This window comes from Thunnus maccoyii, chromosome 8, assembly GCF_910596095.1.
Source record: "Thunnus maccoyii chromosome 8, fThuMac1.1, whole genome shotgun sequence".
Classification (NCBI taxonomy): domain Eukaryota; kingdom Metazoa; phylum Chordata; class Actinopteri; order Scombriformes; family Scombridae; genus Thunnus; species Thunnus maccoyii.
The window spans coordinates 8600941-8625146 of record NC_056540.1 but is presented as its reverse complement, the minus strand read 5'-3'; the positions used below and the strand labels follow the sequence as shown (position 1 = coordinate 8625146).

Here is a 24206-nt window from a genome sequence, read left to right as displayed (position 1 = left end):
TAGACTGTGAGATAGCAGAAAACATAATGTGGAACAGATGAAGAGGAGAGAGTGGGAGAGAAACAGGACACTGGAGACGGAGAGAGAGAGAGAGAGCAAGAGAGAGAGAGAGGGAATTCACACTTTCCATGTCTGGTTTCATAACTGTTCACTGTTTCCATTTATGGAGATGTGTCACTGTTTTGGTGCGTGTGTGTGTGTGTGTGCGCATTTGACTGAGTGTTAATGTGTGCAAATGCATGTAATGTGTAATCGCATAAATGGATGCAAATCGTGCTTGTTTGCATATGGCTAGTACATGTGCATGAATATGAGCTCCGGTAGACTGAGTAGGAAATGTGTTTTAAATATTCGGTATCTGGCTTTTGGATTATTTGAGCTCATTCTAATAACCAGCAGTTACTAATGCATGAATGAGTCAGTCATGAAAATATTTCAGATTTATTACAGTTTTTTTATGTGCACCTTTCTCAGACATAATGCAGTTAATAAATCATATGTGATGCATGTTTTCTGCAGATTTAATACACTGAAACAGCTTGGTGACTAATGGATAATGCCAGTGATTCCCATGCTCCTTCTCGCCAAAAAAAATAAAGAACGAGTTGGCCAATCGCTGATCACGTATTCAGAAAGAATTTGTTGAGGGATCAGTCAGAGCGTCCTCTGAGATCATTGCGCACAGCAGTCAAGCGTGAGAAGAATTAGAAGACGCCAGCAGAGACACACAGCACAAATAAAAAACACATAAGCACCGAATGTGCATTTTCAAAACTTTTCCTGTGTTTCTCCGTGTGACAGATGTTTTCAGTTAATCAGACTGTAAAGTGATGAGGATGACAATCTAATAAAACCAAGGTGGTGGCTTATTCTTGGCTGAGTGTTTCCCACAGGGATTGGGGATTGAGAATTTGGCCGTTTAGGTGACAAGGTGAAGTTGAAAGAAGGAAACAGTCTGCTGTAATTAGGAGAGAAGGTTGAAATAAGGGAGAAATTTGCATGATTTTTTTTTGTGTTCTGCATAATTTGCATCATACTTTTGCAGCTTTGATGAAACATTTAGTGGGCCTGTGGTGTCCCCGTACTCAGGGGCTAAGCCAAAGCACTTGCAACATCACAGATACAAATTTGGCTCACATCCTAGCCTGCCACAAATCTTTCCTCTCTACCATGATTCCTGTATTTTTTTTTTTCAACACAGTTTGATATCAAAATAAAGCAGAAATGCTTGAAATTTCCTCCTGAGAAACCACAGAGGTTTGTTGGCAGGATTCAATATGTTCATTTCAGCCTAACTAGCTCTTTACCTGCATCTGCAAGCCATCAGAAATAGTTGAATCCCAGTAAATATTTTACTGCAGTTGTGCTGTAAGTCTCCTGCTGCGGATGATTCAGCAGAGCATCTAGTGTGTCTAAGGACTGTGTTTATGTCAGGCAGACAGAGCTGCTTCCTGGCTGCACTCTGCAACAAAATCACAATCCAAACGCTCAGCCAACGCAGGTTTGTGCTTAATAAAATGTGCGTCATTCGTTTTGGTAATCGCATTTAAGCTTGATTGATGCCGTAATAAAATGAACTGCAATAATAACTCATACACAGATTATTTACATGACTGTTGCATTATGGAAGACAGAAGTTTATTGTTTTTTTTTTTATTATTATCAAGGGGTAAAATAGCCTCTTACATCGTACCGTTATCCTGCACAGTTATGTCACACAAAAGCCAGTTGTGAAAAAGGAAACATGTAACAATAGAGCTGGGAAGTAATTCAAAACGGACTTCCAGTTAAATGTTATCATGATGATGTTATTGTTTATTGTTTTTCAGAATTCTGTTGTCCATACTGATACTTGCACAATCCACTGCGATCAACATCAACTTGAGATGTCAAAACAATCTTACTACAAGGTCCATTATTAGTGGTTCTGGAGCTTTCTCATCCCTTCTCATCTAATTTTAGACTGAGAGTTCATTATTGAATTTAAAGATCATATGATGTGATAGAAAGCTCCAGAATAGATACTAGTGGACCTCGTGTTGACATTGTTGCCAACTGCTGTTTTCAAGGTCAAGAATGAACTTTCAGTCTCAATCAGCTGAAATATTTTCTATTTGATTTTACATTTGCTATATTGTGCTATGTATCAATATCATAAAGCTATTCTTATCATATCATTAATAACATTGATTTAAATCATATCACCCAGTCCATGAAATGTAGGGCTGCAACTAACAATATTTTCAATGTCAACTTTTTTTATTCATTATTTTTTTGATAATTTGATTAAAAGTGTTGATCACAATTCACAAAGTCTCCAAATAGCTTTCCCTGTATCAACAGTCCAAAACCCAAATTTTTTTCACCGTACAATGATATAAAACAGAGAAAAGCAGTGAATCCTCATATTTGATAAGCTGGGAGAAGAACATGTTTTGTGGTTTTGCTCAACCATTAATCAGTAATCAAAATCAGTGATGATTCATTTTCAGTCAGTTTATTAATCGGCTGGCTAATCGTTTCATCACTAATACAGTTCCTTACACAATTCACAAGTATATCTAAAAAAAAAAAAAAAGACTGATTTCATTTTTTTTACACTCACAAATAAATCAATTATTTTTCAGCAAAAGAATAATATATCAAAAGCAGCATTAAGTCCCACATAACAAGCTCTGCACAGCTGTAATTAGTAGCTGCTCATTAGCATTTGCCCTTGAGCTTCAGTAATGATAGAAGAAGACCTACAGAGGTCTCGGCTGCTCAGCCAACAGTGCGAGCGAGAGTAACAGTAGACCATTAGGATACATGTTCAAATCTCAGGTTACTATCATGCATTTACACAGTGCACAGGCAAAGCAGAGATAGAAACAGATAGTCATTCAGCTGTGAAATCTCCACATAGACGGAGAGCGGATGAGCTTGCGGGATCATTTTGACAGGAATCAGCTGGGCTTTATTAAACAAATCTCTCTCTGTGCCAGGCTGCATGTCTGTCTGTATCCTTCTGCCTTCTACTTTTTCTACCTTTTCCTGCCCTCCTTTCAGAGCTGTTTTGGGATCATCTGGTGCAGAGGACAAAGTGTTCCAGACATATGCATCTCTCTCTCTAACACACACATACACACCTAAACACACACTGTAATACACGTATATACACAGCTGTTCCTTTTTTTGAAGGTGACCTCTGTGGTTAGCAATTAGGACTAGAAATAATCGAATGCCTGTAGATACTGTATTCATTTTCTGACACTGCCTTCTCCTCCTCCTCCTCATTTTCACTTGCTATTTCTGATTTTCTTCTTTCCTCTGTTCTCCTTTCTGTCTCTCTTTCTCTTCAGAGGGTCCTCCCTGGTTGCTGATCTGAAGCTCTGGTCCTCATCTCTGGCCTGAGTGGACAAACGCCCCCCTCAGTGAGGAGCACCATGACCCAGGAGGGGCAGGCTCTGCCCTCTCCCACCCCACCAGAGAGCCCAGTGGAGCCTAATGCAACCACCGCCTCCACCACTGACCCGCCCACAGAGAATCATAACCAGGCAGAGCAGGACAAACCGGGGGCCGGGACGAAGGACGAGATAGAGGAGGGGAAACAACAAGCAGAGATCAGAGAGGGCGAGGAGGAGGCGCAGGGGGAGACACATGGCGACATAGAGGGGAGGGCAGAAATAAAGGATGAGGGAGGAGAGAGTGAGTTGAAAGAGGAGAAGGTAGATAGCAGAGGCGATGAGGATCAACAGACAGACGGAGGGGCGGAGGGAGAGAGGGAGGGGAGAAGAGAGGAGGGATGTAGAGGTGTAGAGGTAAGCTCAACAGGGGAGGAGGAAGCACATGCAGCGGAGGAGATGAAAGAAGAAGAGGAGGGGAAACAGAATGAAGGGATGCAACCATGTACGGAGGAGGAGGCAACTCATCCTCAACCAGCTGGGCGGTTAGTTCACTAATTCATCACTCTGTTAGGATACAGTGTATACTTTCACTTCATCCTGTTTTATTGTGTGAATATTACACAATAATCATCAAAACTGGATCTGTTTTGGGAGAGCATCCAGTATCACATAAGCTGTTTATCAACTTTTTATCGGCTTTCGTGTCGATAAACAGACTGACTCAGTTAGGCTTACTTTTTATAGAAACCAAAGACTGTTTTTGTGGTTGGGCAGACCGTGTTTGTGTTTTCCAATATCACGATAGAGAACCACTGCAATGCTGAATATTTGTAATGGCAGATTGTTTTCTCAGTGTGGTTCTCTGGTACATAATTAGCCTAATGTGCTCCCCTTGCATTTTACGAAATGAATAAGCAAAAAGCCTCAACTAAATGAGCTGAAAGGAAAACAAGCAGAGAGTGAAAATTGTTTAATTTTCAAAGAGCAAGAGGACACATTTAACTAATTTTCTGTCTCTAAAAAATAGAAGAAAGTGGAGGGCGGTAGGTGAAAAGTTCAAAATGTGGCTGGTATTGAATATGGTGAAAAACACGTCTCTAATTAGTGTTTTTCTATTTGAGAAAAAGTGAAGAAAATAAATTTGATTAAAATGCTGAATTTTAGGAAAACTTTATGAACTGTGGCGTAGTGTGGTTCATTTAAATAAACCTAAATGCATCAAAAAAAGAAATAAAAGATTAAAATAGTGACCCATTGGTGGTTCTTATGTTATCAAATACACAGAAATACATAAAGGCACCAATACAAAAAATTCAGTTTATATACTTAAATGAAGCTGCTTTACATCAATCTGTGATGAAACTAATGAATGGCTTATTTCTGTCTATCAGCAGCAAACACAAAGCACTACAATAGATTTGTATTCTTTTAAATAAAAGGAATGAAATAGTGGAAGTTTGACAGCTGAGGGGAGATGTGCTTCCAGCTATTCACAAAGTAACAAATTGGATCTTTCATTTTGCTTCAATTGTCAGTGTGGCTATTCAAGCTGAAATATTTGCCCATTGAGTGTACTTCTCCTGAATGAAGAATGATTTCAACAATGAATATGAATGATCTGCTTTGTGTGTGTGTGCCAAACTCAACAAAGAAACTGCCATATGTTAAAGTCATATGCTAAAGATATTTTCACACTTTTCTGTCTTTTCTCCATATTGATACAGACTGGCGAACGGTATAGGTGGGAACGAAGACGATGATGAAGCCGGCGAGGAGGATGAGGGAGGGGATGAAGGGGGAACTCAAACACACTTGGACACTTTCAGCTCTAACTTTGAGACCACTGTAGAACAGGCCGACACAGAAGTGGAGGAAGAGGAGGAAGAAGTCCAGAAAGAGGGAGACGGGAGAGAAAACCAGGACAGTTTCAGCTCGGTGTTCGAACAGATTGTCGAGCAGGTTGACGTGCAGGAGGACGAAGATGAAGAAGAGGAGAGGGAGTTGGAGGAGGAGAGAGAGAAAGGTAGGGTCGACAACAAAGACGGCTTCAGCTCCACGTTTGAGCGCATCGTAGAGTCCGCCCTGCTGAGAGGCGGGACCTGCTACAGCAGCCTGGACTCTCTGGACGTGCTGTCACTCACAGATGAGACAGACAGCTGCGTCAGCTTTGAGGCACCACTGACGCCGCTCATCCAACAGAGGGCGCTGTTACAGGGCCCTGAACCTCTGGAGCTGGAGCTGGCAACTGTTGAGGAGCAAGAAGGGGCAGAGGCTGGACCAGACGCCCCAGGTGGTGATCTGGAGCGTGGAGCTGGAGCTGTGGCTGGAGTAGGAGGAAGCCCGCTGAGGACCACCATCCCAGGTAGCAGGTCAGAGTTTGTGCTGAGCCAGCCTGGACGCTGGGCCATCCCTAATGGATACCATACAGACTCCCAAGGAGCCATGGAGGGTTGTGGAGCCTTGCTCAACTCCGTCAGGTAAGGGAGAGGCCTGGTTTAGATTTTTTAATCCATTATGTTTGGATTCTTATGTAATTATATCAGTCTGGTGAAAACTGGTGCAGTTTATGTCTTTCCTTTCAGCCCTTTATTCTTTATCTCCCGGTCGGCTCTAACGGGGGAGAGCCTTTTTTAATATTACTACTAGCAAAGTCCAAAAACCTTTACACAGGGTCTTTAAATTATGCCTCCAAACATTTTGCAACTAGTGTTGAGATTGAAATAACATCAGTTGTTCTCGGTCACGTTGTGAAGCAACTGACAGGAGTTTGGGTTTGAATAAAAGTGATTAATAGTAGGATTGGGCAATGTAACCTATCACATCATCTGTTATTATGTTTTATTTTTTATACATATATTGTGAATCATGTTAGAGCTGAGAGCGATTAGCAAGACAGTTTGAACGGTGATTTTTTTAATAGTCCAAAGCAGAAAGAACTCATCAACATCAGTAACAGTCTAGGGGCATTTACATGTAATAACAATAATGTGGAAACAATGTGGAACACAAGGCTGTTGCCGTGGTGCATGCTAAACACATTTGGATGAAAACTTATCTCAGTGATGACAGATTCCAGCGTGCGTCCAGTAGCAGCCAGTCAGTGGGAGCTTTGTGTAGATATCCCACTGTAATCCTGAAATGTAATGAATACACTGTGACCTTGGCTTAACCAGCAGGTGGCGTGAGCCTGGTGAGACCCAGCTGTGAGCCCTTGAGAGGGGGCAGGGTGGTTGATTGGGGTGTGGATGGAGTAACTGGTTGGTCTAAAGGAAGTATTTTGTCCGTACACACACACACAGTTGATAAACAAATGCTTGTCAGTCTACCCTACCAACAAGCCAACCAACTAGCGTAAAGCACATGTAACAAATCTAGGTTTGTCTTCATATCTCTTGAAACGGAGAGAATGGAAACTATTGTGCACGGTTGGATAGATTTGTGCACTTCAGCGTGAATGCTACATTTCTCACAACAGAATTAAACAGCAACAAGCAAACAAAAAGGCAGTATTTTAAAAATCAAAGTTGCAGTAGGAGAGCTTTTACATTTTTATAGAGTCAGTGGGACTGTTTAAGCAGAAATTGTTGCATTTAAAATGAAATACCCCTTTTCCCTGTTGGTAGTGACTGAGAGCATGGCAAATCCAGACAGCAAGCGTGTGAAGCAGACCTGGAGCTTAATGTATGACAGTACTCAGAATTTGTAGGACTTGTGTCGTGGTTTCATATGGGAGATTAACACTTGAGATGTATGCAACAGTATGGAAATAAGGTATAAGGTGCTTGTCAGTATAATTACACACTTAGATGAACTGAATAGCAGTAGTGTAGCTCAGGAAAGCCAGATGATATTTATGACGATGCAGAGATTTACATTATTATCACTAATTCATCCACTCTTGCCATCATCTTCACAGACCACAACAGCTGACACTACTTTCTTACTTTTAATTACCTTAATAGCACTAAAGAGGGTTGAGGAAGACAGATGAGAGCCACTGAAGGGGGAGGTGGTAACAGGAACCATATGGGAAAAGCCATGTAACCTGAACTATGGCTATAGGCATGTTTGGTTTGCCAGTATACAATCCCAGTGACTTGTTCTCCAGCACCGCCCCCCCTCCACAGTTTCTACAGTTACAAACCGACTGGAATGCCAAATAGATGCACAGACCTCCGACATGATCTGCTCAGCTAACTGCTGGGATTTGTTCTCAGACTCTCCTGGTGCTTCCACAGCTCAGTATGAGTTATAGGATGAACTGAGGATTTTGGATGTCGGCTCTAGTTCTCTTTCCCTCTCTCTCTCTCTCTCTCTCTCTCCCACCCGTCTACAGATGTTGTCCTTCAAGCACGGACTCGCTTCCTGACCACCAGCGCCAAGCTGAATGAGCTATTGTTTATGTCATGACATCATCGTCTTCAGCTTTCCTCTACCCAGCAGGGTCTTAGCGTGTGTGTTTGTGTGGGTGTGTGTGCGTGTGGGTGTGTGTGTGTGTGTGTGTGTGGGTGTGTGTGTAAGTGAGTGATTATTGCTCTTCTATGCTAGCCAGCTTGCCAGACATTTGAGCACTTAAATCTAGAGTGGATACATCTGCTGCTAGGTTTTAAAGGGATAGTTTACATTTTAAAGACACTCACAGTATCTTATTTATCATCTACAAGTCCTTGATGTCCATTCAACTTTAGCTTTTGAAATATTAAAGGGAGGTGTCGCAAGCATTAGCAATTCTAAGTCAATGGAGGTAAATGCATTATTGTGACAAAATCACGGTTATAGCGCAGCCAAAGTTTGATTTGCTGTAACATTCTCTAAGGGAACATGCATAATTTTAAAAGTAGTGCTTTTCAGCTAAGTTGAGGTTGTAGTAGCTTGTAGCAAAATGGCTTAAAATGCTATCAATTATATTATTTGACCATGCCTGACAAAGATCTTTATTAGATGGAAATGTCAAATTGAAATGTCAAATTGTACTACACACACTACATTGTGTTGATCTTTTGTCTAACTTTTGCCTAAAACTACTATTAATGAAAGAATTTACCACTGGTGGAAGGTTTTTTTGTGTGTGAATGGACTCTTAAAGCTGATGATGAATAGGAGAACAGGCTTTTATGATTTGAAATTCTCATCTTAAAAGCTTTTTTTGATTCACAGCATCTTTAAAACAGGTGTGGGTCAAAGGAAAATAATATTAAGTTATAAACTGTCTACTGGGCTTTTATTCATCCAAATGTCTGCTATTAACATCCATTATCTCATTCATTTTACTGTTTCTCCCTTTTTCATCTCTTTTTCTTACTGTTACTCCATCTCTTTGTTTGCTCCATCTCCTGCCTCTCTATTCATTTCTCCACTTTATCCATCTTATCTCACTTTATCTCATCTCCTGTCGCCCCCCGCTGTGCTCCTCATTTCTTCTTTGCATCACCTCCTCTTCCATTTCCCCTGCAGTGCTGTCTTGCTGCTGCTTCTTATCTTCCATTCCTTTCCTCTCCTCTTCCTCCCTCCATTCTTCCCGGTGGGTAGCCACAGAATTGGCACAGTTATGCATTTTGGCACCCCGGGCGTCATGGACAACTAGTCTTTTTCACTGCAGGACAGAGCAGCTGCAAAGAAATGGATAAACATGGCAGTCAGTCAGTCAACTTGGCTGACATTTAATTGTTTTATGGGTCAGTCAGTCCATGAGATTTCCTGTCATCCAGAATTTAAAAATAATGGGGTTTTTTTGTTTTTTTTTGCTTCTATCTTTACTGCTATGCAATCATTTCTACGCTGCATTTCTTATGTATCACTTGTTGGCTTTGGTTGGCTATTACCTTTGCAAGCCATTCCTTTACTGGATATACTGATAAATGACAGTCGGTAGTTTACCTGCAAGACAGTGTTTGTAAGTGGTGATGGTACAGAGTACACATACAGTGAAGAGACAGAAAGTTTCTTTTCAAGTAAAAATTGGAAAGTGGTGTGAAGGAGTTGGATCACTATATGTGCCTAAAAATGCTGCAGAAATGTAGTTTTAGTGAGTCATGAACCAGTTGTACAGCACACATGTCTAACATGCCCTTCATGTATGCAAAATGAATCATAATGATTTACATCGATTCATAATTTTCAAATCAATTCAGATGGCTTTGACGACTTGCATCAGTGTCTTTTTACAGTCCTAGTGCACACATTGTCCAAAATTCGGGCTTCAACTCTCATAACCGGCAGAGCTTTGATAACGCCCCGGGCGGAGAGAAGAAACCTAATCTTACCTCAGCCAAACTCTCCCTGTAGATCGTCTTCCTGCTACTACTGATTACTCTGACATCATACATGAAGGAAATAAAGTAGACAGCTGGCTACAGGGATACACAAAACACTGGCAAGTATTGCAGATGTTGTAGACAGGCCATCCAACACGTGGAAATAAGAAGTGAAGGGTTCCTTTGAAACAGTCAGTGATGCTCTAGTGCCAGCGTTTTAGTCAGCAAAGCGGCTCGTTAGTTTTCAGGCATTTCAGTCAGTTCATCACATAGTTTATTTGTCAGTCAGTTGGCAGCTAGTGTTTTAGATTAGACTGTCAATCACATTGTCACATGCTTAGTTAGTCAGTCAGTGTGTTAATTTACATGAGTTGTGGCCCTTTGTGCCCTCCGGGAATCGTCACTGAGGTTGAAGCTTAACCTTAATCCACAGATGCTGCTAAAACAACTAGGAAAACACATTCTATCTGTCTGTCTAGCAGCTTACTACTACACAGCTAGATCTACACGATGGAGCCAACCAGTTGAATGCTTATGTGATAATGTGACTTGTGTAGTTTCTGTCCATGCACACAAACAAGTACACACACATACACACACACACACAGAGAGTGAAACGCTTAAGAGAAAGGAAACACGTGGTCATGGATACACCACTATAAACCATTATGCACAGAAACACATCAAAGCACAAACTAATATACAAATGTCATGGCATTGGAAGTATGTGTGTCTGTACTTTCATGCATGCATGCAGTATCTGTTTCTGCACATTTGCATGCATGTACCCGTGTGTGTGTACCCGTGTTAGGAAACATGCTGTGAGAGTGTCGCCCCCCCCCCCCCGCAGCTCGCGAGCCTACCAGATCTAAACCCAAGCAGAGCAGATAAAAGCCGGCGCAGTTGTTTCCATATCAGAGAAGCAGCTCTGCCTTGTGGTCTAATCTCTTTCATATACACTGTCAAACGCAGAAACCCACACATACATAAAAGGGACAGGGGCCAGCAGCATGCATGCGTAAACAAAAATGTGCACAATGCTCGTACATCCTAATGCTCACTCGGTGACACAGATATGGGAGCTCATCATATCTATCATTCACATTCTGAATCTACCTCTCTCTCTGTGTTTCTCTCTTACACACACACACACGCATCTTTCAGGATGTCACTTTGGGAATAAAACCCTTAGCGTAGTTCTATAGCGCTGCTGAAACATCCTGCAGATTATCCTTTCCTGGCTCTCAGTCAGCCAGTGATATGGACACACACACACACACAAATTCTCTTTTTCACCCTCTCACCACACTAACTGAATCATTTCAGCACCGACAGATTTATCCCCCGTCTATTTATAGCCCGACTCTATGTTTTATGACACATCTCACAGTCTTACTGTACCAATGACTGTTTTGGCGGAAGGAGGTTCTTCTCAGCACAGGCTTCTCTCCTCTGAGGCGTCTGTCAACACTTCCTATATGTGTTGAGTGGAAGTCGAGCCAGACTCTACAAAACATTTGTGACTGTTTTTTGGCATTTTCCGTTCCCCTGTTTGAATCTGTAGCTGATTTTAAGGCAGACGTTATTCTGTAGCTCAGTCTTTTACCAAACACAATCCCACACCTGACCACAATTAGTCTCACCCAGCCGAAAGAGGTCACCATTGTCCATTGTCTGCCACAAAGTATGTGTCTTGTGTTGGTGTGTGTGTGTGCGTGTGTGTGTGAGTGTGAGTGTGTGTGTGTGTGTGAGAGAGAGAGAAAGAAACCAAATTACAATATTGTTGCCAGTGCGGTGAAGTAAGAGATAACATTTAATGAGATTATTGTTATCTGGTTGAAAGTTATAGCCTTTAATAATACATAATAAAGTAATTAATAACAATGATGGCTGAATTCCATCTAGTGTCTTCAGTTTCAGGGTTCTCATATCATGCATGCTGGCTTACTGTCACATTGTCTGAATATAACGGACTATAATAGAATATAACATTATTCATGTTATTAGTAACACTTGTGCTTTTCCTGCTATGACAAGTCAAAATGTCTGCTGTGAAAAAGGCCTGTTGAGTATTTATTTTGGGGTTCGTGAGCTAAGTGATACTGGGTTTAGTAAGATTTTCTACATGTTATATGTTTCTTGTCTTAACATCTCAGGGTCATGTGGGAAATATGTTTGCTCATTTTAACATATAATCTCTTGGAATCTTCTTTCTTTCTTTAATGTTAAAGGGAAAAATTCAAGGTACAATAATTTGGTTAGCATTATGTAATCAAATTCACATTAAGTCTGTAGATTCTACAATAGACTCTATTGTACATTTAAAAATATGTTATAATGTAACATGTTTTACGTTTGTAGACATTCATTTTTGTCATCACTAGTGGATGGTAGTGGCTATAGATATTGCAGTAACAAGATTGCAATAATAAAATCACAAAACCAAACAATTTGAAATTTGAAGTTAATTCACTCCTTTCCTAAATTAGTTGAATTAATCATTAAAGAACCCCTCCCTCAATATCTCAATCAATTGCTCAATAACTTGTTAAAATCCTCAGACATCTCCTCCTTCTTCCTCATTTAAAAATACTAGTTGTGATGTCACAAATTGCGCTCGTAGGTTCACGCCTTAAACTCAGACTTTTTCACACATTCATCATTCTGCACATTGAGGCTCAAACACCCAAATGAATTAAGAAGAAGAAAAACACATTTTTGAGTAGAGGGGGACTTTAAGTTACTGGGTTTGAGTCTTCCGGTGGGTTAAACTACTGATCAAGCTCTAAAGAGGGACATTTTTTAACAGACTGCCTCTTGAAAACAACTTTACATTGATTAAGAAGAAACTAATGAACAGTCTGTCAACTTTTCCACTTTCACTCAATAAAAAGTAAGCTCAGCAATCATCTATCATATAGATTAGAAACATTTGGACTTAAAGGTGTAGTTGATTACATAATCACTATCAAGCACTTTTAACCTTTCCATTATGGATTGATGTAAATATGGTTGATGCTGTAATTAATTGTCTTGTTCGGCCTTTGGCCTTCTGTGATGAGTTTATTGGTGTCCAGGACACACCTAGATGAATCATATCTGTACAATGTCCTCTTCTGCTTTTTGACTTTAACTTTGGCGGCATGTCCTGTCTACGGGAAGGACTCATTCTAATAGGCTGCATATGTTACTGAGGGGCACTTACATCCTGCTCCTTCAAAGGCTGACTGTTCAAAACTCAGAATCAGTTGTTCCTCTGTGTTCGCTGCCATGAGAAGATCACATCTGTGTTGCAACAGGTTTATATAAACTGCTGTCTGTGAAAACTCCATGATGTGCAAATGACAAAGGATATCCATGAGTCACGGTAGTACGCTGCTCACAAACTGACGTGTGACCAGTGTTCAGCGGCGTCTGCTTGGTCCAAAAAAAGTATTCTTTTCCCAGAGCTGACTGAATTTCTGAGTAGTTGTCGTCTGCTGACCTCGGTTTAAACCAGGTAGCAGTGAATCTGTTCATGCTGGTCTGTGCAAATACCAGTCAAACTTCCACCAGGGTTTTGTCTCTATTCTCATCTTCCATCTCATCCCACAAATGTTGTACTTTTGACCTTACAGCTGCCTGTCTGTCATCTGCCTTTTCTATTGTTCTTTTTCCCCACCAAATTAGAAAGAGGAAGGAGGGATTTAGATGCTGAGGTTAACATGCAGGGATGTGTCAGCTTCATAAAAATCAATATATGTGTGTGTACTCTTAACTTACTGTACATTATTTACATAAGTACATAATAACCTCTAATCTAGTAGTCCTTAATAAGGAAATACTGTACATTTATACCTCTTTACATCTTTCTCTATCACACAACATCCTCATTTTACATTAAAAATAGATTATTTTTCCAAATCAGTGGTAAGCTCTTGCGAAATAGGGTTCACCACTTTAAAAAAAAAAGTTAAGTGGCTTTACTCTGCCTTGCATCTGTGGTTCTTGAGCCATATTGAAGCAATACACTGGAGGAATGTACAGAAATAACCACATGCAATGACTACACGCTGGAAAGCAGCCTGCTGAGTGAACTTTGAGAGTCCAAATACAGGACGTCCCGCTGGTATTGAACTGATCTGCTGGCTCACAGCCCTTCACTTTAATGCAGAGGAAGTTGTGTTGGCTGGGACACATAGAGCCATTGTAAAGCCACCACTAGGAACAGCCAATTCATCAGGAAAAGTCTCTCCAGTCAGTTTGCTCCGCCCCCAACATCCTCTCCTCTGTGGTGCGCTCAGACAGCCAAGAAACTTCAAGGAAAAACTCTAAACACGTTCACTGCCTGTTGACACCGCTGGAATAACGCAACAGGCTAATTGATCTTCTCAGAGCAGGCTATAATTAGAATATATGAGCTGACTTCCGCTGAGGTACACGAAGAATCTGATTTGGCTTGGAGTTAAATAACAAACCGGGCCGATGCAGATTTTACCGACTACTGGATGATGAGGCGGACGGACCGTAGCGCGCCTTTAACCGCTGATTACCAAGATCCGAGAGACGATGTGGAAAGAGGAATATGATGTTCACTTCGACTTTTTGCTGCAGCTCCTGTAAGTTTAATATTTTCCTCAGACCTGTGAGGTTTGGAGGGTTTTTTTTACGTGCGAATGGGTGGGAACATTAACATTATGCTGCGTGGCAAATGGAAATAGTGAGGTAGCTGTAGTGTAAGTTTACTGACGAAAAATCACTGTGGTACTAATATATTAATCCTTTAGGGATCAAACTATGGCTCTACAGTTGGAGAGAGGTTAACGGTATTTTTCAATCTCATGTTCATGTTGTACTGCTATAGGGGATCCAAGTGTCTGCCAATCAATAGAATGAGCTTATAGAGAATGAACAAAACATCTTTAACAATATTTCTACTTAAAATAAATAATAAAATAGATTACTCTAGTTATTTTTCATTGGTCTACCATCAGATAATAATATATTAAATGAGAACTTTTAGTTGTAGTGTATTTTATTGATGCCTAATTTCTCTAAACTGAATGACTTGTACTTTGAACTGTGACCAGCATTTTTGCAAAATGAATATGAGCCGACTCTTTACCCATCATGGCCTCAGCTGATGACCCACTGCTGTCAATAATGCTCAGAAAAACAAAATGTGTAGTAATGGCTGTAGGTGCTTTTGTTTCACATTCATACAGTGAGTCGAATATTGCAAGAGTCTGGTTTTTTTGCAGAGATTGTATCTACAAGCCCCGGCAGATGACCTGGCTGACACACAAACACACATAAAGAGCTTTTCTATGTGTCTTTCTCCTGTTTGTGTACGTCAGCTAACCATCGATGAATGTAAACAAAAATGAAAGAAAACTCACAGAATTTTATAATCCCATAATTGTTGATTACCTGCATAGAAGATGCCACTTAGACCCTTACCTGCCCCCCCCCCTCACACACACACATCCCCACCCACACACACAACTTGCATGCAGACACACCTTATAGGTGTGGGTACGGGAGCACAACCAAAGAGATTAACGTGAGTCACTGGCATGCACCATCATGCTTTTTTATCTCTCTCTGGCTGACACACACACATATACATACACACACACACACACACACACACACACACACACACACACGCCCAGAGTGGTGGTTACAGTGACTATGTGTGGCCTGAGGATACAGAACTGTGCCTTTTAGATAGACAAATAGGTTTACTGTGTGCCACTTGGCCCAGAGTAGCGCCAAATATCTTGGCACAAAGGGCCTGCACTAGATATCTGACACTTCGTATTGTCTCTCTCTCACTCTTATTCTGTGTTTGTGTGTGTATTGGTTCTATTATTGCCAGACGGCATTGCATCAGGGTAGCCCGGCATCATTTTAGCCCTATGACTGATATGAGCTGTGAATGATTTATGAGGTCTCTCTGAGTCGAGTGAAATAATATGGTCAGACAAGCGAAAGCAATTTCACTGCAAACACACAGCTAGATATTGTATTGATGGTTTACCACAGACGCATTTTATTGTGAGAGTCCATTTGTGTATGTGTGTGTGTGTCTGTCTGTCTATATGTGTGTATGTGTGTGTGTGTGTGTGTGTCTGTGTCTGTGTCTGTGTCTGTCTGTCTGTGTGTGTGTGTGTGTGGACATGTGTTTGCAGGCATTTGCATAATATGTATATACCCATCCATCCATTTTTCAATTTTAAAGCACTTGTCTGGGTCTCAAGGGAGATCTCAAGGTGATCCCAGGTTTTGGCGGGATATATAAGCGGGGTCTGCTGAGGGGTGTTGTCCCTATTGAACATGTTCAGAGTACCTCCAGAGAGAGCTGTACAGGAAGCATCTCAATCAGATCCCCAAACCACCTCAACTAGCTCCCTCTTAACACAACAACAGCGTTCCATTGGTTTCACTCCTCCCGGATATACAGGCTACCCACCCTGTCCCCGAGGACAAGCCCAGACACCCTGCAAACGAAACGAATTTCAGCCGATAGCATCTGCGATCTAATTCTGGGTGGTGATTCTCTGCCACAATTAGTTGGAGGACTTTGCTTGTCTCACCCCCTTGTGGTGGATGGGTTCATGTGTCCCCATGACCCTGGGAGCTGTGTTGTTGAAGGCAATAGCTCCTTGTAGGGTCTCCCAGTGCAAATTGGTCGAAGGTCAGGGGCATGATAAGGAGTAATCTAAAGAGCCTAATGAGTCAGTCAAGACAGGGAAGTGTAACCTTGCCTGTAGCAGGGAAATCAAGGCCATTTGTAGGGGTCATCTGACAGGGTGTAGTGTGTAGTCAGCTACTGTTGGCAGCATGTGATGGCAGGGGTTTGACCCCTGGCTATGGAAATTGTTTGTTGTGTCTGTATTTATCTGTACTTATATTGTATCAGCAATAGTCTGTACTTTATGATGGCAGTTTGTGCCTCACAGCAAAATTGTGATAGGCAGCCTCTACTACTTCTTCTTCTTCTAGCACAGGACACTTGGCTTCCGCTGTATCCATGGTAACCAGCAAATCCCTTACGACAACAGTGCGTAATGTATTGAATTTGTGAGGCTAATGCAATTGGGCTGATCAGATTATGCAAAAAAACTGAATCATCTGGCAAATGCTGACGGTGCCACACAGATGCGCACACAGACAGGAAATGAGGAAATGCCATTTAGCCTGATGGAGGTGAATGTGAACTCTATCTCGAGAAATGGCACGGAGACAGTATGGTGTTTAGGTTTGATTTGTTAATAAATACCACAACAATGTGCAGTTCATGTGTGTGTTCCTTTCTATTAAATGTTGTGCTATTTTGTATGCATGTTAGATGATTTATGTCCAGTGGTTTGGTGGGATGAATGTGTTACAGACATTGTAAATAAGATGTGCAGGATGATCTTTCATTAGAAATGTCAATAAAGTTTTAAAAAGAGGCATCACTAGTTGAAGTAACAAATCCAGTCTGAAACAATCCATCTGCACTGAGTATTTAAAGTCCAATAAAAAGGCTAATTAACTTGTCATTGATTAACTGTGCAGCAGTTTGCCATGTATACAGTGCAATACAGCTCAATATCTTACCTCAGTAAGTCATAAATAAATAAAGCAGGGCATTAATTAATACACTGCAATGATTTTTTTTCCATTGTCCTGATGACACTTGAACAGTTTTGGGAAGTGAAAGGCCTCGGCTTGATTAGACAGTTCATCAAATCCTTCAACCCTGTTGTTCAGCGACACACTGCAATTGTAGTCAGCAGTGTTGGCCTTATTCCTCTTTGTTAAGTCTCCATGTATTCTTTTCTTCTTAGTTTGAACTGAGATTTAAGCAGTTGTGTAAGCTGTTATTGATTCTGCAAACATTATTCTTACTCAAGAGCATTGCAAGTGGTTTGAAAATTCTTTCCGCTGGTGTTAAAAGAGGCTTGTAAATAACAATAGAGGGCAGTTAGTTGAAATCTAATGAAGAAGAAAAGAGCCTGGTTGGATGTTTGTTTCATAATGATCACCATAATTTATAAAGCAGTGTAGTTGAACAACTTTTCAAGACACTTCAGTTTGAGACAATGCATCAAATGTGTCAAAGTGAGAGATTATAACTTTAAAAAAGGGAATGTTGTGTTTGGGAACATCTGTCATTAATATGACAGTAATGACTATGCAAGTCATTACTGAGCAATGGAAGCTTGTGCGTGTTTGCTCTCGTGTCTTCAACTGCTTGGCAGCTGATTTGATGTTTTTCTTAACCTTAACTACTCCTGCAGGGGTATATGAGTACATTCAGTCCTCAGAAGAAACACCCTGCGTAATAGTCACGCAGTTACACCCATTCACAGCTGGGGTAGACAGCTCAGTGATAGACAAGTATGAGATAGACAGTTTACTGGTTGAGTTGCAGGTTGGCTGTTTTTTGCTTGAGGGCAGGTTGATGGGAGTTATTGAGGCCAAAGAGAACATTACTTGTTCACTACTACTTCAAGGACCTTTACAAAATGAAACTTTCCTAACTTTTATTTGCCTGAAATGGAAGAGGTGAAGAATAAACCTGAGGTATTAGTTTTTATATTACAGTACTTGAATTCAAATTATGTTAGTGGTCTGAGATTAGTGGAGCTTTTTGGAAGAGATTGGGGCAGGTGAAATCTGCTTCAGCTTTATAATCAGCCTTCAGAGCCACTGCATTAAAGTAGGACATTAAGTGACAGAGAAACTGGGTCAGTGTCAAAACAAGTCATTTAAACATCATTTGACTTTTGTTTGTGTGTATGTGAACATATGTTTATGTAATTGAGTTTTATGCTCAGCAGCTCATTTTCCCCCTGTCTTGTTTTAAGTGAGTGGGCATGTAGCGATGGACATGTGTTCCATTCATTAACCTGGGCACCTGCCTGTTTGTGTGTGTGTGTGTGTGTGTGTGTCTGTTTTTGTGTGTATGTTCTCCTCCCCAGCGATGCAAACCTCACAGACGTGCTGTCTGACTCAGAGGAGTGCGATTTGGGCAGTCTGGAGCGTTTGGAGCGCGGCAGCACCGACACTTTGGCCAATGGCTGTCGAGCCGACTGTGAGGCCGCCAAGAGGCTGGCCAAACGCCTCTATCACCTCGAGGGCTTCAAGCGCTGTGATGTAGCCAGACACCTGGGCAAGAAGTGAGCACGCAGACACACAGTCACACAGTCACACGCACTGGCTGATGGACTGATAAATCACCAGAAACCGAGGAAAACATGTTGACACAGCTACTTCATATTCTAACATGTACACTATTAAGATATAATGTACACACTGATCCACATAACACATAATCAGTCACATCAGCTCAAGATTACTTAAAGCTACAAAAAATATTATACAGTTGTCTAGAGGAGGCTTCTCTAATACAGTGGCATGAAGACAACATTTATATAACACATTCATTCCTCTTCAGTGCCACGTTGATGTGCTGATGCTCCGTCTTTCTGTCTCTCTGCAGTAATGAATTCAGCCAGTTGGTGGCATCAGAGTACCTGAGTTTTTTTGATTTCTCCGGCCTGTCGCTGGATCGAGCCCTGAGGTAATGCACAGTCAGCACTTTGAAGAGATGAGTGTGTGATGGTAGATGTTAGAACACGTGTGTGTGTGTGTGTGTGTGTGTGTGTGTGTGTGTGTGTATGTATATTCCTCACATTGCCTCTTCACAAGACATTAGCTTTGAGCTAATGAAGCTGTCATGTTGAGTACAGTTAGCCGGTGTAGCTGTCATGTTGCTGCCTTCAGCCCCTGGTCTTCAGCTAAGAGGCCTCATGAGTGCATTTCAGACTGGTGCTCGATTTGCATACTGTTGTTAAAAAGTAACATGTCACATATGTAAGGTCCTGTGTTACTTTGGATATTGTTTGGATCTTGGTGATTTAGATTGGATTACTGTATGTCAGTTCAATTTCTCACCAGGTCTTACTAAAGTCAGCCATGGTAGTAGTCCATGTCTGGAAGAAAGTGTTTCAACATAGTGTATAAATCTAAATTATTTAGTCACTGTAGTTGAAGTTGGAACAAGTGGATATTTAGTGCCTTTGCTGTAAAAAAAATGACTAAACTGATTAATTGATTATCAAAATATTTGCGTGTTATTTTTGTTGATTAATTAATGGATTCATAAACTAATTGTTTCAGCTGTACAACATAGTTTCACTGAAAATATACAGTATTAAAAGTAGAATGAAGCCTGTTGATTCTTCTTTCAGTTTGAAAATAAAATCCATTTATCTGCAGTTTAAAAATGTTCTCCACGTCAGAACATACACACCGAGACAGAAAGATGACACAGTCAGTCCTTATTGAGCTATACTACAGTATGCATCAATGCTTGGCCAAATTTTAAAAATCAAACTGTTCTATGTTTCACAAATATTTCAGAGTGTTTCCATGAAAGCTGTCAGCTGCATTCCCACGCAAATTCTATTTACTGCTGGGAGTGATGAAATCTCTGATGAAATTTTGCAGAGATGCATCACAAGGAAACATGTGACCTCCCGTTGACCTTGTCATTTATGTGTGACAGGAACTTTTTAAAGGCCTTTCCGCTTATGGGGGAAACTCAAGAGAGAGAAAGGGTGCTTGTACATTTCTCAAGACGCTTCTGCCACTGCAACCCACAAACGCCCACCTCTGAAGGTCAGAGCCATGACGATGATGATGCTGAAAAAGATGGTAAAGAGGAACCGAATTGTACAAAATAACTCACCGCAAAATATCTGAATAAACTATTGCTGATTTTCATATAGAGCCCAGTTGATCAAACATATCTACAGTAGTGCTAAAGCTGGAGCTATTTGCATAAACCTTAAAATATGAGCGTCATAAATGTAAATACAGGAGCAGCTAAGATTATTTTAGCATGTAGGCTTTCAGTGATAACAAGGACTTTGGATTGATTTTGGATTTGTGTCTATGTTTACAATAAGGAAACACAGAGGAGTGATATGACATTTAGCTGACCTCAGCCTTGTGTATTGTCCCGTTGCAGATGGAGCCCACACATTAACCTGCGCCCTTATGCTGCTCAACACTGATCTACATGGACATGTATGTACTCTCTATGACACCAGTACTGCTGGAGTCCCAGTCCTCTAATCTTCCTGCATAGTTGGAAAACAAACCATAAACACAGGCCTTTGCTAGGAATGGCACGTCTCCATTTTCATCCTATTTTCAATCTACAGTATTTCTTTTTCCTTTCTTTGTCTCTCTCTCCTCCCCAGCCTACTTTCTGACCTGTTTCTGTCTCGCCTCTCCTCGAATAGTCTCATCTGTTCACTTTTAAACTGGAGCACTGTGGTCTGGGTCACATAACACAATCAGTATCCTAGGCCCTGTGCTTTTGCCTTTTCCTTGACCCCGCTGCTCAACTCCACTCAGTCCCTGCTAAAAACACTTGTAGTGAATATCCCTCCTGTGACTAATATTCTTTCTCTCTTTTCAATTCCTTTTCCTCCCTTTCAAATCCTTCCCCCGCTAACCACATCTGGTCCTCTGGTCTCTCTCTGCCCCTGCAGGTGGTAAGTATACTTATAGGACTAAGATGAGAGCCCTGTTCCTCATTAACATCTGTTTCTTCTTTTGTCAACATAATTTCGGTCAGACTTTCAGAATTTATGTCATTTTAGACTCCTAATAAAGGATGCACCCACAGTGATATACTCATTTTTAATCATTGTTATTCAGTGACACAAAATTTGGCTGCTATATAATAATATTGTTTACTAAGAAGTGGTTGGTACATTATTTTGACTAGTATTTATTCTACTTCAAATAAGATGCAGTATTGGTTTTAGCAGTGAGAAAAAAATCTGCTCTTTTTTTTCCTGTGCAGTAATTTAGTGTATCTAAATTACAGTTCCAATTGAAACAAAGTGAACATCATATTCATTTTAGGGTAGGCTATACAATTCCTTCTTTAAAGAACTTTAACTTAATAACTGTCTGGCATTGCATAAAAGTGTAAATTAATTTGTTATCTAAATAGTGAATAACACCATGTTATGTTTTCATGATGACAAACTGGAAACTATCGATTTTTTTGTAACAGTGTTGAGTCAAATTAGTTATAGTTCCACATCTCAGGTTACAAGCTTCAATCAGGCAGAAATTGACACCATCACACCAATGTTTTCCTCCTCCAATGATGCTCAGGAGGTTAAACAGTGGGAAAGGTTCTGTAAGATGATACTTGATCAGCTCATATATGGAGACCCAGTATCTCTACCACTACCTGCACATCTTCAGCAGCATTACATTGCCACCCAGTGGACAGTTACACAAGGTTGGAGCTGATGAAAAGGGTCTGAAATCATCAGCTATTTTAGAGGTGTCAACTTGTATTGATACTGAGCTAAGCAAGACTCACAAATTTGGCTTCACACAAATACAGAAAAATAAATACAAAATATTTTAGAATGGTGAAATTTTCTGTTAAACTTGAGCTGATTGTTTTGTTGTTTTTTCCTGTGTGTGTCGGTTTGTTCTCCTCTCCTCAGAACATTGGAAAGAAGATGTCATGCCAACAGTTTATCAGTAATCTAGATGGCCTCAACAATGGCAAAGACTTCCCCAAAGACTTATTAAAGGTACAGATCTGCTCCTGAGAGAGTACAGCTACCACAAAATTCCTACTATTTTGCCGTTGTGCTCTTTATTTTGTCTTAATGTCAGAATGGAGTTTTGTCTTCACATTTCAACCCTATAGTCAAATGAAAATACCTTAAAAAAGATCTTTACAATTTCTTTTTTACTGCCCTGCCAACACAGGTCCTGTATAACTCAATCAAGAATGAGAAGCTCGAGTGGGCAGTGTGAGTATGCATTTTGTGTTGATCAATAGGAAAAGTATTTGGGGTATGCAAGTTTTTTAGAAGTAAGTACACTTGAATACGTGCTGCTCAGGTTAATCTGAATGTGTGTGTGTGTTTGTGTGTGCAGTGAGGAGGAGGAGCTGAGGAAGAGTCTGTCAGAGCTAGTGGAGGAGCAGTGTGAGGGCGGGAGTAAACGTGTTGCCAGGGTAACGGACGGCAGTAACCCTTTCATCGCCATCCCCATCCTCCTCAATGCCGTCACCTACAAACACGGAGTGCTGACCCGCAAGAGCCACGCCGACATGGACGGCAAACGCAGTGAGTGACACGTACACAAACTCACACGCAGGTTTATGTTTGACTGAAGTTACCAAAATCTTTATCAGTTATTGTTAATAAAAATGTGAAAGAAAAGTTTGTTTGTTTTTCTCTCTCTCTTCCAGCACCGAGGGGTCGCCGTGGTTGGAAGAAGTTCTATGCGGTTCTGAAGGGGATGATCTTGTATCTCCAGAAGGTACCGCATCTCGCCCTCTGCTCTGTTGCCATAGAAACACACATCCACCACGGCTGTCACTGCGGTGGTGGTGGTTGCTGCTAGCTGCTCTGCTCTGCTCTGCATGCGTGTGTGTGTGTGCTTGTGTGTATGTGTGTGCTTGAGACAGAGTGAGATAGAGAGAGCATTAAGAGAGGAAATGAGGCATTGCTGCTGTGGTGCATGTTTGTCTCCCCCTGCTGGGAGGAAGGCTGCACTGACCACATGTAAGGTTAATGTGTAATCTTAATGAAATGAATTAGCTTGTACTTCTGTCGTAAGCTATGTAATATTTTCACCTGATGATGTTAGTATTGATATTTGTATAAAAGAGTTATCTTTTTTTAATCTTTATATATCATTAAATCAGGACTGTACCTCAGGGTGAAGTTGCCCTTGAGTGTCCACCTTAATTTAGACATTTTCGAAATCATTAAACTGACTGAAACACGACAACTTCCAAACACATGACCTGCAATTCCTTTGTGCTTTTTCTTTCGTTACTCACCCAGGATGAGTACAAGCCTGACGCCGACATTTCAGAGGTGGACCTGAAGAACGCAGTGCGGATCCACCACGCTTTAGCCACTCGTGCCACCGACTACAGCAAGAGAGCCAATGTACTGAAGCTCAAAACCTCAGATTGGAGAGTCTTTCTGCTGCAGGCCCCGTGAGTCACCCTAGTCAATTTTCCATTACATTAGAAAAAAATTACACTCAAAAGTACAGAAATTAAGACTAATACAGTGGATTTTTTTCCCTTAATACAGATATGTTTTTAAATTTTATCACCCTTTTTCCTTTGTGGCATTTGTCAGCAGACGGTCTTGTAATATGTCCTGAACAAGATATGCAGGTGTTAAAACAGATACTGATGATAAATTGTTTCTATATTATGTGTCTCTTAACGTTAATAAAGTACTTTGTAATTTGGAAATAAATTTCGTTTAATGCAAAAAGTTAGCTAAATACTTTCCCCTAGACACTGATAATTAGACAATTAAATGGGCATTCGTGATTGTGATGCCTCATTTTAATTCTCACACAATTTATTTTGCATCAACAGGATAAATCTATCCTTGTGTTGATATCAAAAATGTTTCAGCGATGTGTAAAAGATTTGTCATTTTTGTATAAACTAACTTGTAAGTTGCAGAGTACGAGTCAAACTCCCTTTGAAGGTCATGCAACCTCCTCTCAT

General features: G+C 40.8%; 1 protein-coding gene across 2 annotated transcripts in view; it reads left to right on the top strand.

Moving 5' to 3' along the window:
- The window catches only part of psd2 (pleckstrin and Sec7 domain containing 2), a 33892-nt gene that overhangs the window by 5356 nt on the left and 4330 nt on the right, over positions 1–24206 (top strand). The window contains exons 2-12 of one of the 2 annotated variants that reach the window (XM_042419340.1): positions 3342–3928; positions 5111–5863; positions 18595–18792; positions 19116–19196; positions 20184–20296; positions 20649–20707; positions 22159–22248; positions 22430–22473; positions 22601–22791; positions 22917–22987; positions 23518–23675. In XM_042419340.1, coding sequence (XP_042275274.1) covers positions 3426–3928; positions 5111–5863; positions 18595–18792; positions 19116–19196; positions 20184–20296; positions 20649–20707; positions 22159–22248; positions 22430–22473; positions 22601–22791; positions 22917–22987; positions 23518–23675 — 2261 coding nt within the window. In that variant the 5' untranslated portion in view covers positions 3342–3425. Of the gene's footprint in view, positions 1–3341; positions 3929–5110; positions 5864–18594; positions 18793–19115; positions 19197–20183; positions 20333–20648; positions 20708–22158; positions 22249–22429; positions 22474–22600; positions 22792–22916; positions 22988–23517; positions 23676–24206 lie in introns of both variants that reach the window. The other variant, XM_042419339.1, reaches the window with a different exon arrangement.